At 39.6% G+C, this 12,391-nt stretch overlaps 1 protein-coding gene across 13 annotated transcripts in view; it reads left to right on the top strand.

The window, feature by feature from the left end:
* Window positions 1–12,391, top strand: part of SETD5 (SET domain containing 5) — an 83,739-nt gene that overhangs the window by 42,966 nt on the left and 28,382 nt on the right. For 6 of the 13 annotated variants that reach the window (XM_044253078.1, XM_044253080.1, XM_044253073.1 and 3 more), the window contains 12 exons: window positions 16–224; window positions 563–621; window positions 1,574–1,752; window positions 2,680–2,718; window positions 5,655–5,897; window positions 6,486–6,634; window positions 7,026–7,143; window positions 7,890–7,999; window positions 8,905–9,154; window positions 9,530–9,613; window positions 10,995–11,252; window positions 11,899–12,219. In XM_044253078.1, the coding sequence (XP_044109013.1) occupies window positions 16–224; window positions 563–621; window positions 1,574–1,752; window positions 2,680–2,718; window positions 5,655–5,897; window positions 6,486–6,634; window positions 7,026–7,143; window positions 7,890–7,999; window positions 8,905–9,154; window positions 9,530–9,613; window positions 10,995–11,252; window positions 11,899–12,219 (2,019 nt within the window). Of the gene's footprint in view, window positions 1–15; window positions 225–328; window positions 370–562; window positions 622–1,573; window positions 1,753–2,679; window positions 2,719–5,654; window positions 5,898–6,485; window positions 6,635–7,025; window positions 7,144–7,889; window positions 8,000–8,904; window positions 9,155–9,529; window positions 9,614–10,994; window positions 11,253–11,898; window positions 12,220–12,391 lie in introns of those variants that run through there. The other 7 variants (XM_044253083.1, XM_044253082.1, XM_044253079.1 and 4 more) reach the window with 4 other exon arrangements.

Raw genomic sequence — 12,391 nt, 5'->3', positions numbered from 1 at the left:
AAATCTTATTTTCAGGATCATAATTACGGAGCCCCTCCTCCTCCGACACCTCCTGCTTCTCCCCCTGTCCAGACGATCATCCCTCGTTCTGACCTGAATGGCCTGCCGTCGCCCGTAGAGGAACGCTGTGGAGACAGCCCGAACTCTGAAGGAGAGACTGTTCCTACCTGGTGTCCTTGTGGTCTTTCTCAGGATGGCTTCCTTCTCAACTGTGACAAGTGCAGGTAAGATCATGCTTCATCTCAGTTTAAGCCTGGGTTGCTGGGATTAGGGTTTCTTGTTAGTAGGGAAAAGCTCAAAGTATTCTTTCTTGTGTTTGTTAATGTAGATGATTCCTTAGTGCTCCTTGGCTCGAATTCTCTGCACTAGGTGAGAATTGCTGACAACAAGGAATGAGAGATTGATGTTAAAGCTATTGAATTTGATATGAAATTTAATGTCCTGGAAACATTTGGTAGGTGGGAGGAAGGGGGTAGTATATGCAGAGACACTTCTCCCATGTGTGCAACAATGTGCTGCATGCTGTTGGAAGGACTACTTTAAGTTTATTTTCCCTCTTTAGGGGAATGAGCAGGGGGAAGGTTATTAGACTTCATCGGCGGAAGCAGGACAACATATCAGGTGAGCCAAAAATGGGTTGGGCCCATGTTTTGACAGATAAATTTTTGTGATTTAAACAATCATCTCCAGAACTCCTGTAAATCCCCATGGTCCCAGCTTTTCATGGAAAGAGAAAGCAGTTCTCTCACAACTTCTTGTAATTGTCTTGTTGTGAATTAACATCTCCAGAAACAACATTTTAGCCCCAGAACAATCAAAATATTCCTTGTGAGCACACATACCAAGTAAGACAGATCCTTTTTCTGTGTTAACACATTGAGATGATGAAGCTTGGGGACTTAGTACAAGGGGGGGGAAGTATATTGATATCAAACAGACTTTCTGCTTGATGCCAGTGATACAGAAAGAACCTTGTTTTCCTAAGAAAGGTGGGTATTTATGTTATACACATGACAGAGTTAGTGGAAGTTATGACTTCCTGAATATGGAAAAGGAATAAAGATAAAGTAATAAGCTGCTTTTAAAATGCGCTTGGAGGGCGCCTGGGTGGCTCAGTGGGTTAAGCCTCTGCCTTCGGCTCAGGTCATCATCTCAGGGTCCTGGGATCGAGTCCCGCATCGGGCTCTCTGCTCAGCAGGGAGCCTGCTTCCTCCTCTCTCTCTCTGCCTGCCTCTCTTCCTACTTGTGATCTCTCTCTGTCAAATAAATAAATAAAATCTTTACTAAATAAATAAATAAATGAAATGCGCTTGGAGGGGCGCCTGGGTGGCTCAGTGGATTGGGCCTCTGCCTTCAGCTTGGGTCGTGATCTCAGGGTCCTGGGATCGGGCCCCACGTTGGGCTCTCTGCTCAGTGGGGAGCCTGTTTCTCCTTCTTCCTCTGCCCCTCTGCCTGGCTGTGTGCCCTCTCTCTCAGATAAATAAATAAAAGCTTTAAAAAAAAATTAAAAAAAATAAAATGCGCTTGGACACTATTTGTACAACATGTGAACTATGAAATAACTTTTTTTCAGGTGGGGATAGCAGTGCAACAGAAAGCTGGGATGAGGAGCTTTCTCCTTCCACTGTGTTGTACACAGCAACACAGCACACACCTACAAGCATCACCTTAACTGTTAGAAGAACCAAACCCAAGAAGCGGAAGAAGAGTCCAGAAAAGGGTCGTGCAGCAGCAAAGACGAAGAAAATCAAGGTATGGAGGGTAAAAGTATCTTAAATAGAAATATGTCTGAAATAGCCCAAATTTTGGACCAAGAAGGTGCCAAAATTCTTTTAAGAAGTATTTGATCCAGATGTTTGAAGGGCCACTTTTGCTCTGCTTGCAAAAATCGGCTAATCTATGTTGTGAATATGTAGACCAACCTCTCTTCTGCCACTCCATACCATCACAACTGGCACAAAGTTTCTTCTACTCCAAACCCCATCCCAGGTATGAAATCCCAGCCCCATCTGGCCAAGCCTGTATGTGCTGCAGCCTCCGGTCTAGGCTTCCACTATCCTTCATTATCTCCCCACCTCCTCAGTCCCGAGGCATAGTCTGAAATTCTTGTCCTGCCCACCTCATGTCACTGGATTGATTGTTTTTTCCTTGTTTCAAAAAAGTTAGGAAACATCTCTTGAATGATCTAGGCTTCCTCAGTGTTGTGGTCACTTTCCTGTATTCTCAACTAAAAAGTCTCCAGGAGAAACCTCTTCTATTTTGTGTTCTTTCTTCCCCATCATGGCAACTTTGTTGCTCCTAGGTGACTTGTCCACCCCTTGTTAAGGGGATTGGTCTTTGTTTTCTTCTTAATTTCAAAACTGGTAAATCTGCAACCTTACGAAATGTTTTTATTTACTTTTTCTTTTAGTGTCAGGGGTGCATATAGGATTTAAGTGATGCATGCTCTTCCCTATTAATTAGATTCACCATGGAAAGAGAGTTAGCCTCAAAGTTGACTGGCCTTGAGCTACCCCTGTTCTTGATAATAGTGTGGGGGATTCCATTGTATTTGTTACCTAGGGAAAGGGGACAGACTAAAACACTAGTTCTTGCCTTAGTTTTAGTCTCAGATAGGTATAACTGTCATTCTTGGTACCAAGTTTTGTTTTGTTCTACTTGTTTTCCTCTTTGGGATAGGCATTTCGAGAGGGATCCCGGAAGTCCTTGCGGATGAAGGTAAGGGGTATTCTTCCCTGATGCTGTGTTTTACTTCACTGTGATCTTGCATTTTGGTCAGCTTCTTTCCTGACATTGATGGTCTGGGAATCTTGGACTCTGCTTTTTGTTAGTTTGTAATTGTTGCCATTCAGTTTTCGTAGAGCCTTTCTCCAAAGTAGGTTTTCTTGGCCATTTTCTGAGATATTTTCCCTTTCTGTAATCAGCCTTCATTTACTGGCTTTTCATTAGCCGCTTTTCTGAGGGGAGGGGGCGGTGAAAGGGGGTAAGTGACATTTACCAGATAAAATGGAGCTGATGTTTTCTGTCGTTCTAATTGGCCTCCACCTCAGGACTGAGGTTTTTCTAGTGATACAGGATCTCTTTTGCACCCACCCTAGCACCATGTGGGCTTTAATAACCAGTTGGGAGGGTAAATTTCATCAGTTAGGAAAGTAGTATTATCGAAAGGAATTACTCTTACTGGAATTACTTCATTTTGAACTGTATTTTTCCTGGCATGTCTATTTGGTATAGAAAATTCAAATGATGCTAGTGATTCCTATCCCTAAATGTGTAAATCATAAAAAAGCAGGATCTTTGCTGTTGACAGTTATATGGCATAAACATTAAAATCTTAGTAAGGAAAAGCTTTATTCAGGTTAATATACATAAGTATATACAGAACACTAATATAACTGATGTTAATAGAGATCATAGGTGACCCTTTATCTAAAATTTGAAGGCCTCACCTAGCATATACCTATAAAACAATCTTGTACATATCTGTAAAGGCAGTGGGAGAGGACTCAGAGCCCAAGAGCATCAGAGTCTTGGATGTCTTGTAACACAGCCTAATGTTATTTTTTTTGCTAGAATTGTCTCCTGTAAGAAATTACAATTGCCTTAACTACCCCCTTTATTTTTGTCTCATTTGCTTAGAGGGGATCTTAAATTGACTTACGGAGCAGACATAGCCCTGACCACAGCTGTTAAGGCCTTTTTTCTCTTTTATCAGCTAACTGTTTAACTTGCCTCCAAGTGTTCAAAACCTTTTTGAAAGCCATTGACTGGCTGCCCCTGAAAACTATTTATAAACCTCTCTACATGTAAATACTGCTTGCATTTTCAAGATGTTGACAGTCCCACAGGCATCTTAAAATATAAATAATTTTAAAAATTCATTTATTTTGATTCTCAAATCTGAATTCTAAGTTGGGTTACAAATTTGTACTCAATTCATTATTAGTAAGAATACCACCAAAGATTCAGTTGGGAGCCATAAGGATGGGAAGTATTTATCATTTAGATTTCTAATCTCCAAATCAAAAGCTTGTCTGCTGGAGACTGCTCTTAACCACTAAATGCTGGTAACACATACACCCAGGTGTGGTAATCAAAAATGACTTCAGATACTACCAGATGTCTTCTGGGGACAGAAATCACCTCTGCTTGAGAACCATGCTTTAAACACACGGAGTTAGGGTCTTGAGTACCCAGAAGAATGGGAAAGCAGAGTAGTCAGAGTTGTGTTAGTGTACAACAGCTAGTAATGTGACAGTGGCTTCCAGTACATGTTAAGTGTTGTAAGTCGTTGGTTTAGTGATCACTACTGAATGCTTACACCTGGTAATACTGTTTGGGCTCCCCTAATCCCGAGTCTGATAAACACCCTTACATCTCAGGTTTTGAACTTTTCTTTTGCGTAGCGGCTCCTGATACCTCAAGCAGGTGATACTGTGTTCTCAGTGTGTTGGCCTCAGGTGTTTCTTAGATTCCTTTGTTTATTGTTCATTCTTTTGGACTCTGGTGAGAAGGGTAGAAAACAAAGGCATTAATTTTTTCCTTTCATTTCCCTGTTCCTTGGGGAAAGGATGGTAGACAAAAGTCAATCACAAACAGTGACACAAAAGTGAAAGAAAGCAGTTGTGAAGATAGACTTAAATTTTTTCTGTGTCATTCATAGAAAGTATATCTTAATGCCTGTATTTGCAACTTGAGTGTGGACGTGGATTTGCAAGTAGCTTTGGTACTATGGTATCTTTTCCTTCTAGTCATCACTGTTATGACATCATCACTGTCGGTGTTGGTTTTGTTTTCTGATGATGCTTTAAGTCTTTAACACCATGGAGGAGAACATGTGTCAGACTTAAGCTGTGTCTCTGTATCTCAGACATAAAAACTGTCTGTTTAGGATAATGTTATTGAGATAAAATAATCTTTTCTCAGTATTGTCACCATAGAAGACAGTGGTTTTCTTAGAGAAGTAGACCAGAGTACCTCCCAGCATTTCCTACACTCCATTTATGCACTCCCCTGCCCCCACCATACCTCCTCAGAGTGCAGCTGTTTAAACTGTCAGAAATAGAGTGCTAGAAAGATATACTCCAAAATGATGACTTTGTCTCTGGGAAACGAGATCACGGGTTATTTATTTGGGTCACATGTATTTTTAGAATGAGCATGTATTAATTGCATAATGAAAATAATAAGTCACAAAAAGAAATTCTGGAGAGTAGTGAAATAATATCAGTTTAGGCTGGTACACAGATACTCTAAGTATTGAAATTTAAACTGTAATCTTTTGAGGTATATCTCTTACTTATTTTTATCAAGATTTTCTTATGAGGTTGATTTCATTCTTCTGATAAGAACAAAATTTCTGTGATTTAAAAATGGTCATAAATTCACAGTGATGGGATAGGGACTATCATCCAGATTAATTTTTCACTTTATTAATGAGGAAACGAAGCTTGTCTAAGAACTTGTGTAAGACCTTGCATCTCACTGGTAATGAAACCATGATTAGAAGCCAGATCCCCTGACTCCCAAGCCATTACTCTTTTATGCCATACCAACTGCCAAGTGAAAATAAATTTTCTCTGGAAATTCAGCCTGTTTTCCCTCCATTTTTATGCATGGATTTTCCTAACCTACATGACCTTTGTTCTCTACAGAATTCTCCTTCTGAAGCACAGAATTTAGATGAGAATACAACTGAGGGATGGGAAAATCGGATAAGACTATGGACTGATCAGTATGAAGAAGCTTTCACTAATCAGTACAGTGCAGATGTACAGAACGCCCTTGAACAACATCTACATTCTAGCAAGGAATTTGTGGGCAAACCTGCTATTTTAGACACTATTAATAAGACTGAATTGGCCTGTAATAATACAGTTATTGGTTCCCAAATGCAGGTAAGAATCAAAGGGTGAAAGACTCCCTATAAGTAGTTGAGACTTTTCTGAACCAAAGAAGAGGGCATATAATGGGATTATCATTTCTTTCAAATATATGAACCCCTTAGAATAACAAATTAGCCAGCTCTTGAGCATCTTTAATTAAAAGCAAGTTGTAGTGACTGGAAATTGTCTGGATACACATTTGTAAATTATTAATTAAAAATAGGTAAAATAGGATGAGAAATTTTATACAGCTTAAGTAGGATTTTCAAGTTTAATAGAAAGTTAAGCTTGTTCTTTATCATTTTTGCAGAAGATGTAGAGCCACTAAAATCTTAATCACATCTTTTTTTATGATTTTTTTTTTGTCTTTTGTGAGGGACCAGTTGACTGTTCTGTTAGGTGGGCTTGTCTCCTAGAAACTTTGATCATTCAAAAATTTCTTAGTTTAAAAAAAAAACAAAAAACCTCCATTTTTGAGCTAAATAGCATACAAATAAAACCTAAAGATATATTGGTGCCTTTTCCTCAATAGGAAATACTTGAAGTGTCTGCTGTGCTGCTGTAGCTGTTGTCTAATGTTAATTCTCTGGTTTTATGTAGCTACAGCTGGGAAGAGTCACTCGTGTTCAAAAGCACCGGAAGATCCTGAGGGCTGCAAGAGACTTGGCTCTGGACACGCTTATAATAGAGTATCGAGGGAAAGTCATGTTACGACAGCAATTTGAGGTCAATGGGCATTTCTTCAAAAAGTAAGAACATCACGCAGAGCAGTGAGGGCTGAAGTGGGCCTGGCAGAGTGGTATGGCTGTATAAAAAACATCCTGGTTGATAGGATGCTCTTGGGGAAAATATTAGAGCTCATATATGCTCACACCTGTCTGCTATTTGTAGAAAAGTGCAAATAAATCTGCAAATTGTTTAATGTATAAAGTGGTAATAACTCCTTTCCAAGCCAAGCATTCCTTGCTTTGTGCTTATTCTTTAATCAAAAGCAGACAAACATGTGATGTTTTTCAAGTTCAGGCATTGCACAGGACTGCTGCCTCTTCTGTCAGCATATGCTTCATATTTGAGGTGAAGTAATGGGGTGGCCCTTTTATTTGTGTTGAGAATTACAGGAATTTCAATTATATCCCTTAGACCATACCCCTTTGTGCTCTTCTACTCAAAATTCAATGGTGTAGAGATGTGTGTGGATGCACGTACTTTCGGTAATGATGCTCGGTTCATCAGAAGATCATGTACACCAAATGCAGAGGTAAGATTTCTGTAGCAACTTCTCTTTGAATGGAACCATCAAAGGACAAGTCTACTGAAGAGGCAGTCTGAAAACTTCACCCAGATTAAATTAAGGTCTGTTGATAATAATTACGATCTTTTATCATAAGAGACCCCCAAAAAAGTAATGATGCTTTTATTCTCACTGGATGGGGGCAAGGAATGGGTTTCCTTAGCAAAGGAAGAAATGGGAAAAAGCAAATTTAATATTTGCTAAGGAGAAAGAGCTAGACTGGGTAAGAAATTGAGGTCATATTAAAGAAATTACTGTATGATAGAAGATCTCATTAGGCCAAACTAAGCTGTGTGGTTGCACTTTTTTAGATTTTAGGTAATAATGTTTCAGATTTAGATTCGAGACATTTCTAGAATTCATTACTCAGTGCATAATCAGCGCAGCTACATCAAATGCAGCAAGAAAATCCACAGAGCTTTTAACAGGCTAAGGAATTTTAATTCTCTGATGCAACTGAAAACAGCTTTAAGGTGTAGAGATCTTACCCCAATTTCTAACATCTCAAGGTTTCTCCATTTATTTCAAGAAGTATCATAAATTTTCAAACAGTTAATGTGTAATAGTTTCATGTGAAATGATGGAATTACGTAAGTAAGACTACCATAACTCATATGTGGAGAGAAATTATTTTGTCAAAAGGTTTTTTTCTGTCTTATGGAAAGTTCCTGGTCTTTATGGTAAGTCATCAACTGTAAGCCATGTTCACACAGGTGCGACACATGATCGCAGATGGGATGATTCACCTGTGTATCTATGCCGTGTCGGCCATCACCAAAGATGCTGAGGTCACCATAGCATTTGACTATGAGTACAGTAACTGGTAAGACCTACAAAATCTTTCCTACATGAATGGTCTTATTGTACCTATTAGGCTCTTCAGTTGATCAGTTTTTGTTCCTTATCATTTCCTTTCTTTAACCTAAGCTTTTCTCATGTAATACATTTTTGGTCTATAAATTGTGTAGGGAAAGACAGACTTAGGGCAGCTTTTTTTAGAGATTCAAATGCATAGTATGTCCTTGCTCACTGGTCTCCTAACCAAAGGTGTTTTGTCAGAGAAAAACAGTAAAAAGGGTAGGAATGAGACACCTAGAAATTGTAGTAGCATCTCTTGTTTTGCACACAGTGCTATTCCAGGGACCATACAGAATGAAAATTTTAAAATTTGCCCCATCCATTCAAACCATGTAAATCTATCTGAATGTGACAAGGCAGAAGAGCAGAAATGGCAAGTTACAGATAAATGTGTGATAGATTTTATAAAATGGATGCTTTTTCTCCTTTGGTCCTCTCAGGCCAAAAAGGTTATATGGTAAATCGATGTTCAGCCCAGGTAGGAGAAGAAAAGGAATCAAGAATAGTACGGAATCAGTAGTTGAAAAGTGAGGAGAAGGTGGAGGTAGATGCAGGGGAAGTATAGCCTTTTCAGCCCCTAGTACTGATTCACGGCCCACTAAGTATCAGAGAAGGTATTAGGGAGAACTGAACTTTGTGAGGGTTTGTTTCTTTTCCACTGACCATATGTAGGGTAAGAGTTAGGGTTATATAGGAAAACACTGAATATTGAAAAATATTCACAGGACTCTAATGTGTCTGTTTACAAATTTATTCAAAGATAATACTAGAGGAAATTACTATACTGTTACTCCAAGAGAATGAATGGACAGTATGACTGATTTTGCAAGGCTGCTGACACAGGCACTTTCGGTTGTTTCTTTGGAGCAGTAATTATAAAGTGGACTGTGCGTGTCACAAGGGGAACCGGAATTGCCCTATACAGAAAAGGAATCCCAATGCTGCAGAACCACCACTCCCACCTCCTCCAAGCTTACCCACCATCGGAGCAGAAACAAGACGTAGGAAAGCACGACGGAAAGAGCTAGAGATGGAGCAGCAGAATGAGGCTCCAGAAGAGGATAACAGTCAGCAACCAGAACAAGTTCCTGAAAAAGCAGTTGTGTCCAGTGACCATGAGGTAATCTTTCCCTCATCAGAGAATATTGCTGTGGTTCTGATTCTCTGCAAATAAAGAGGATCCTGGTTGCCACATGTTGTTATATGTAGGAAGTCTATGATAACATTTAATGCCTTTCATTCATATCAAGGTGGGGGTGACATTATTCATGGTCTTTCTCTTTTTTTTTTTCTTTTTTTAAATAATGTCAAGAACATTCTCTCAACTGCTTTCCATGTTTCAGTTCAGAGAATAGTGCTTATCATCTGCATTTACTCACATGAATAACACTATAAAGCATTAAAGGTTGTTTCTAGAGAGTTTTAGCTACCAAGAAAAAACCGACTACTTTTTCTTAGAGCCTGAGTACAGCTGAATATCACCTCTGTTTTAAAGGAAATAGACAATCCAGAAGAAAAAGCAGAAGAGGAGAAAGAAGAGGTTACAGATGACCAGGAGAACCCAGCTCATAGCAGAAGGGTGGGTACCTTCTAACATCCTTTGGTTTCTGCTACTTATGGCTTACGAACCCCTTCTCTTCTAAGTTTGTATCTGCTCATTCTTTAACAAAATACTATACCTTCACCTGCACAAGACAATTGGGGCTTTTTTTTTTTTTAATAAAGGAGATTTCATTATTATTTATGTATTTAGTTTTATCACACACACACACACTAGTTATCTAGTGACTTACCTAATGATCTTTTTTTTTTCCAAGATTTTATTTATTTATTTGACCGATCACAAGTAGGTCGAGAGGGGGCGGGGAAGCAGGCTCCCCACTGAGCTGAGAGCCCGATGTGGGGCTCAATCCCAGGACCCTGAAACCATGACCTTAGCCAAAGGCAGAGGCTTAACCCACTGAGCCACCCAGGCACCCTAATGATGGTCTTAAGAGGTTTCTTTTTTTTTTTTTTAATGATTTTATTTATTTATTTGACAGATCACAAGTAGGCAGAGAGGCAGGCAGGGGTGGGGGGACAGGAAGCAGCTCCCCATGGAGCAGAGAACCCGATGCAGGGCTTGATCCCAGGACTCTGGGATCATGACCTGAGCCTAAGGCAAAGGCTTTAACCCACTGAGCCACCCAGGTGCCCTGGTCTTAAGAGGTTTCTTACGGACAATCTAGTTTCCAAAGAACTGCCTGATTGGAACAAAATACATGTGTTTGGGCTCCTTGTTCTGGACTTGTGTGAGTTTTGACATAAAAATAAAACTTTTGGTCACATGGATTCAGAATTTCTATTCTTTTGCTGAAGTCAGCCATGTTTAGTTGTGGTCCTGAGAAGTGAAAGATCTACTTTGTTACTTTTGAATTCTGAAAATGAAGAGAAAAAAAATACTTTTTTTGAAAAATTGGTTTTGATGGTTTTTCCTTTTACATTAAAAAGTCTCAAATTAATTGACCATCTTGAAAAGTTTAGATTTGACCTTGCTTTTTTCTGCAGCTCTTTCCAACATTTAAAAAATGTTTGGGGGGAGCCTGGGTGGCTCGGTCAGTTGAGCTTCTGACTCTTGGCTTCATCTTAGGTCATGGCCTCAGGGTCAAGAGATTGAGCCCCTCATTGGGCTCTGTGCTCACTATAGAATCTGCTTAGGATTTTCTCTCTTTCCTTCTGGCCCTCTCCCACTTGAGCATGCTATCTCTCTCCCTCTCTCTCTCACTCACTCTCTTAAAAAATCTTTTTTTAAAAAAACAAGTATTTTATTTTTAGTTTTTATCTTCTGTTCTCTAAAATATATGTATCATTTTACTGGCAAATGTCTTTAAATGTGTATGAATTTCCGTTAATAACATTTCTGAAAAAATACTCCATGTCCTATTAAAGCTTCCTTCTATGCTAATGGCATTTCTTTCTAGACTCGGGAAGATAGGAAGGTCGAAGCCATCATGCATGCTTTTGAAAACTTAGAGAAAAGAAAGAAGCGGCGGGATCAGCCCTTGGAACAAAGCAGCTCTGATGTAGAGATTACTACTACCACTTCAGAGGCCCTTGTGGGAGAAGAGGCAAAAACAGAAGCCCCTGAACCCGAAGTTAGCAACCCTGCTTCAAACATGGCTATCCCAAGCACCCCACAGAGTGTTGGAGTGAACACCCGGAGGTCTTCCCAAGCAGGGGTAAGAGATGAAAAGACTCCAGGCCTTAGACATCCTTGCTTTTGCAAATGTCAGTTATCTATCTTGTGGAATAGTCAACAACAGCATTTTCAGCTTCACCTCATAATGCAGTAAATAAAGCCATTTTCATCAGCCGATTTGTGGAATTCAGGGAGACCATTTGACAAGACACTTTCAGACTAGAATATAACTTCATACTATTTCTGCCAGATAAAACTGTGTTGAATTCATAAAAATCATTCCATCTCTCTTTTGGCTCTTCTGTATAGCACAATTAGGCACCTGACCTTTCGTAGGATTCTCAGGGTAAACTCTTCTTTTCTTTCCTTACCCTGGCCATGAATTCACAGCCTAAGCAAAACCTCAGTACCTAGGAAAGAAATAAAGTAAAGAAGTACCTTCCCTGCTAAGAACCCTAAAATAGGTAGCTACTTTCAGCTGACTTTTGACCTATTTTATAAATACTTACTAGTAAAGAACTAGATATCTGCCTATAACCTCTTTGGCTGATGGTGTAAGTTTTTATTACATTTGAGATTAGTGTTTCTAAATACTAAATATTCAGAATGCTTAAAATGAATAGAAGACTGGATAGAATGTTTGCTGATAAGAAATTTCTGGTAAGCATTTCACTCTGCTCTTACAGGATGTTGCTGCAGAAAAACCAGTCCCCAAGCCACCTCCAGCAAAGCCTTCTAGGCCCCGACCGAAGAGTCGAATTTCTCGGTACCGGACCAGTTCAGCCCAAAGACTAAAGCGTCAGAAGCAGGCCATTGCACAACAGGCAGAGTTGGCACAAGCTGCCTTGGAAGAAGGAGGAAATAATAGCTCTGTAACTCCTACTGAAGCTGGAAATATAGACAGTTCAGGAGAAAACAGGCAATTAATGGGGTCTGACCCAACTGTGGTATCAGTTACTGGATCCCATGTCAACCGTGCTGCACCTAAATACCCCAAAACCAAAAAGGTAAGTCACAAATACATCTTCATAAGACTGGTCTGGCAAGGGCTGTCTTAGTATGGTGAGAGGACCTGTAATCTCCAGAAAAAGGCAAATCACCTAAGTATTATGAGATTGAAAAGTTGTAGATAAAAAGCTTTGAGGCAGCAAGCTGAAACCATCCTACTACCTTTTCTTT

The sequence above is a fragment of the Neovison vison genome, chromosome 6 (genome assembly GCF_020171115.1).
Source record: "Neovison vison isolate M4711 chromosome 6, ASM_NN_V1, whole genome shotgun sequence".
NCBI lineage: Eukaryota > Metazoa > Chordata > Mammalia > Carnivora > Mustelidae > Neogale > Neogale vison.
This window is presented reverse-complemented; position numbering and strand designations above follow the sequence as displayed.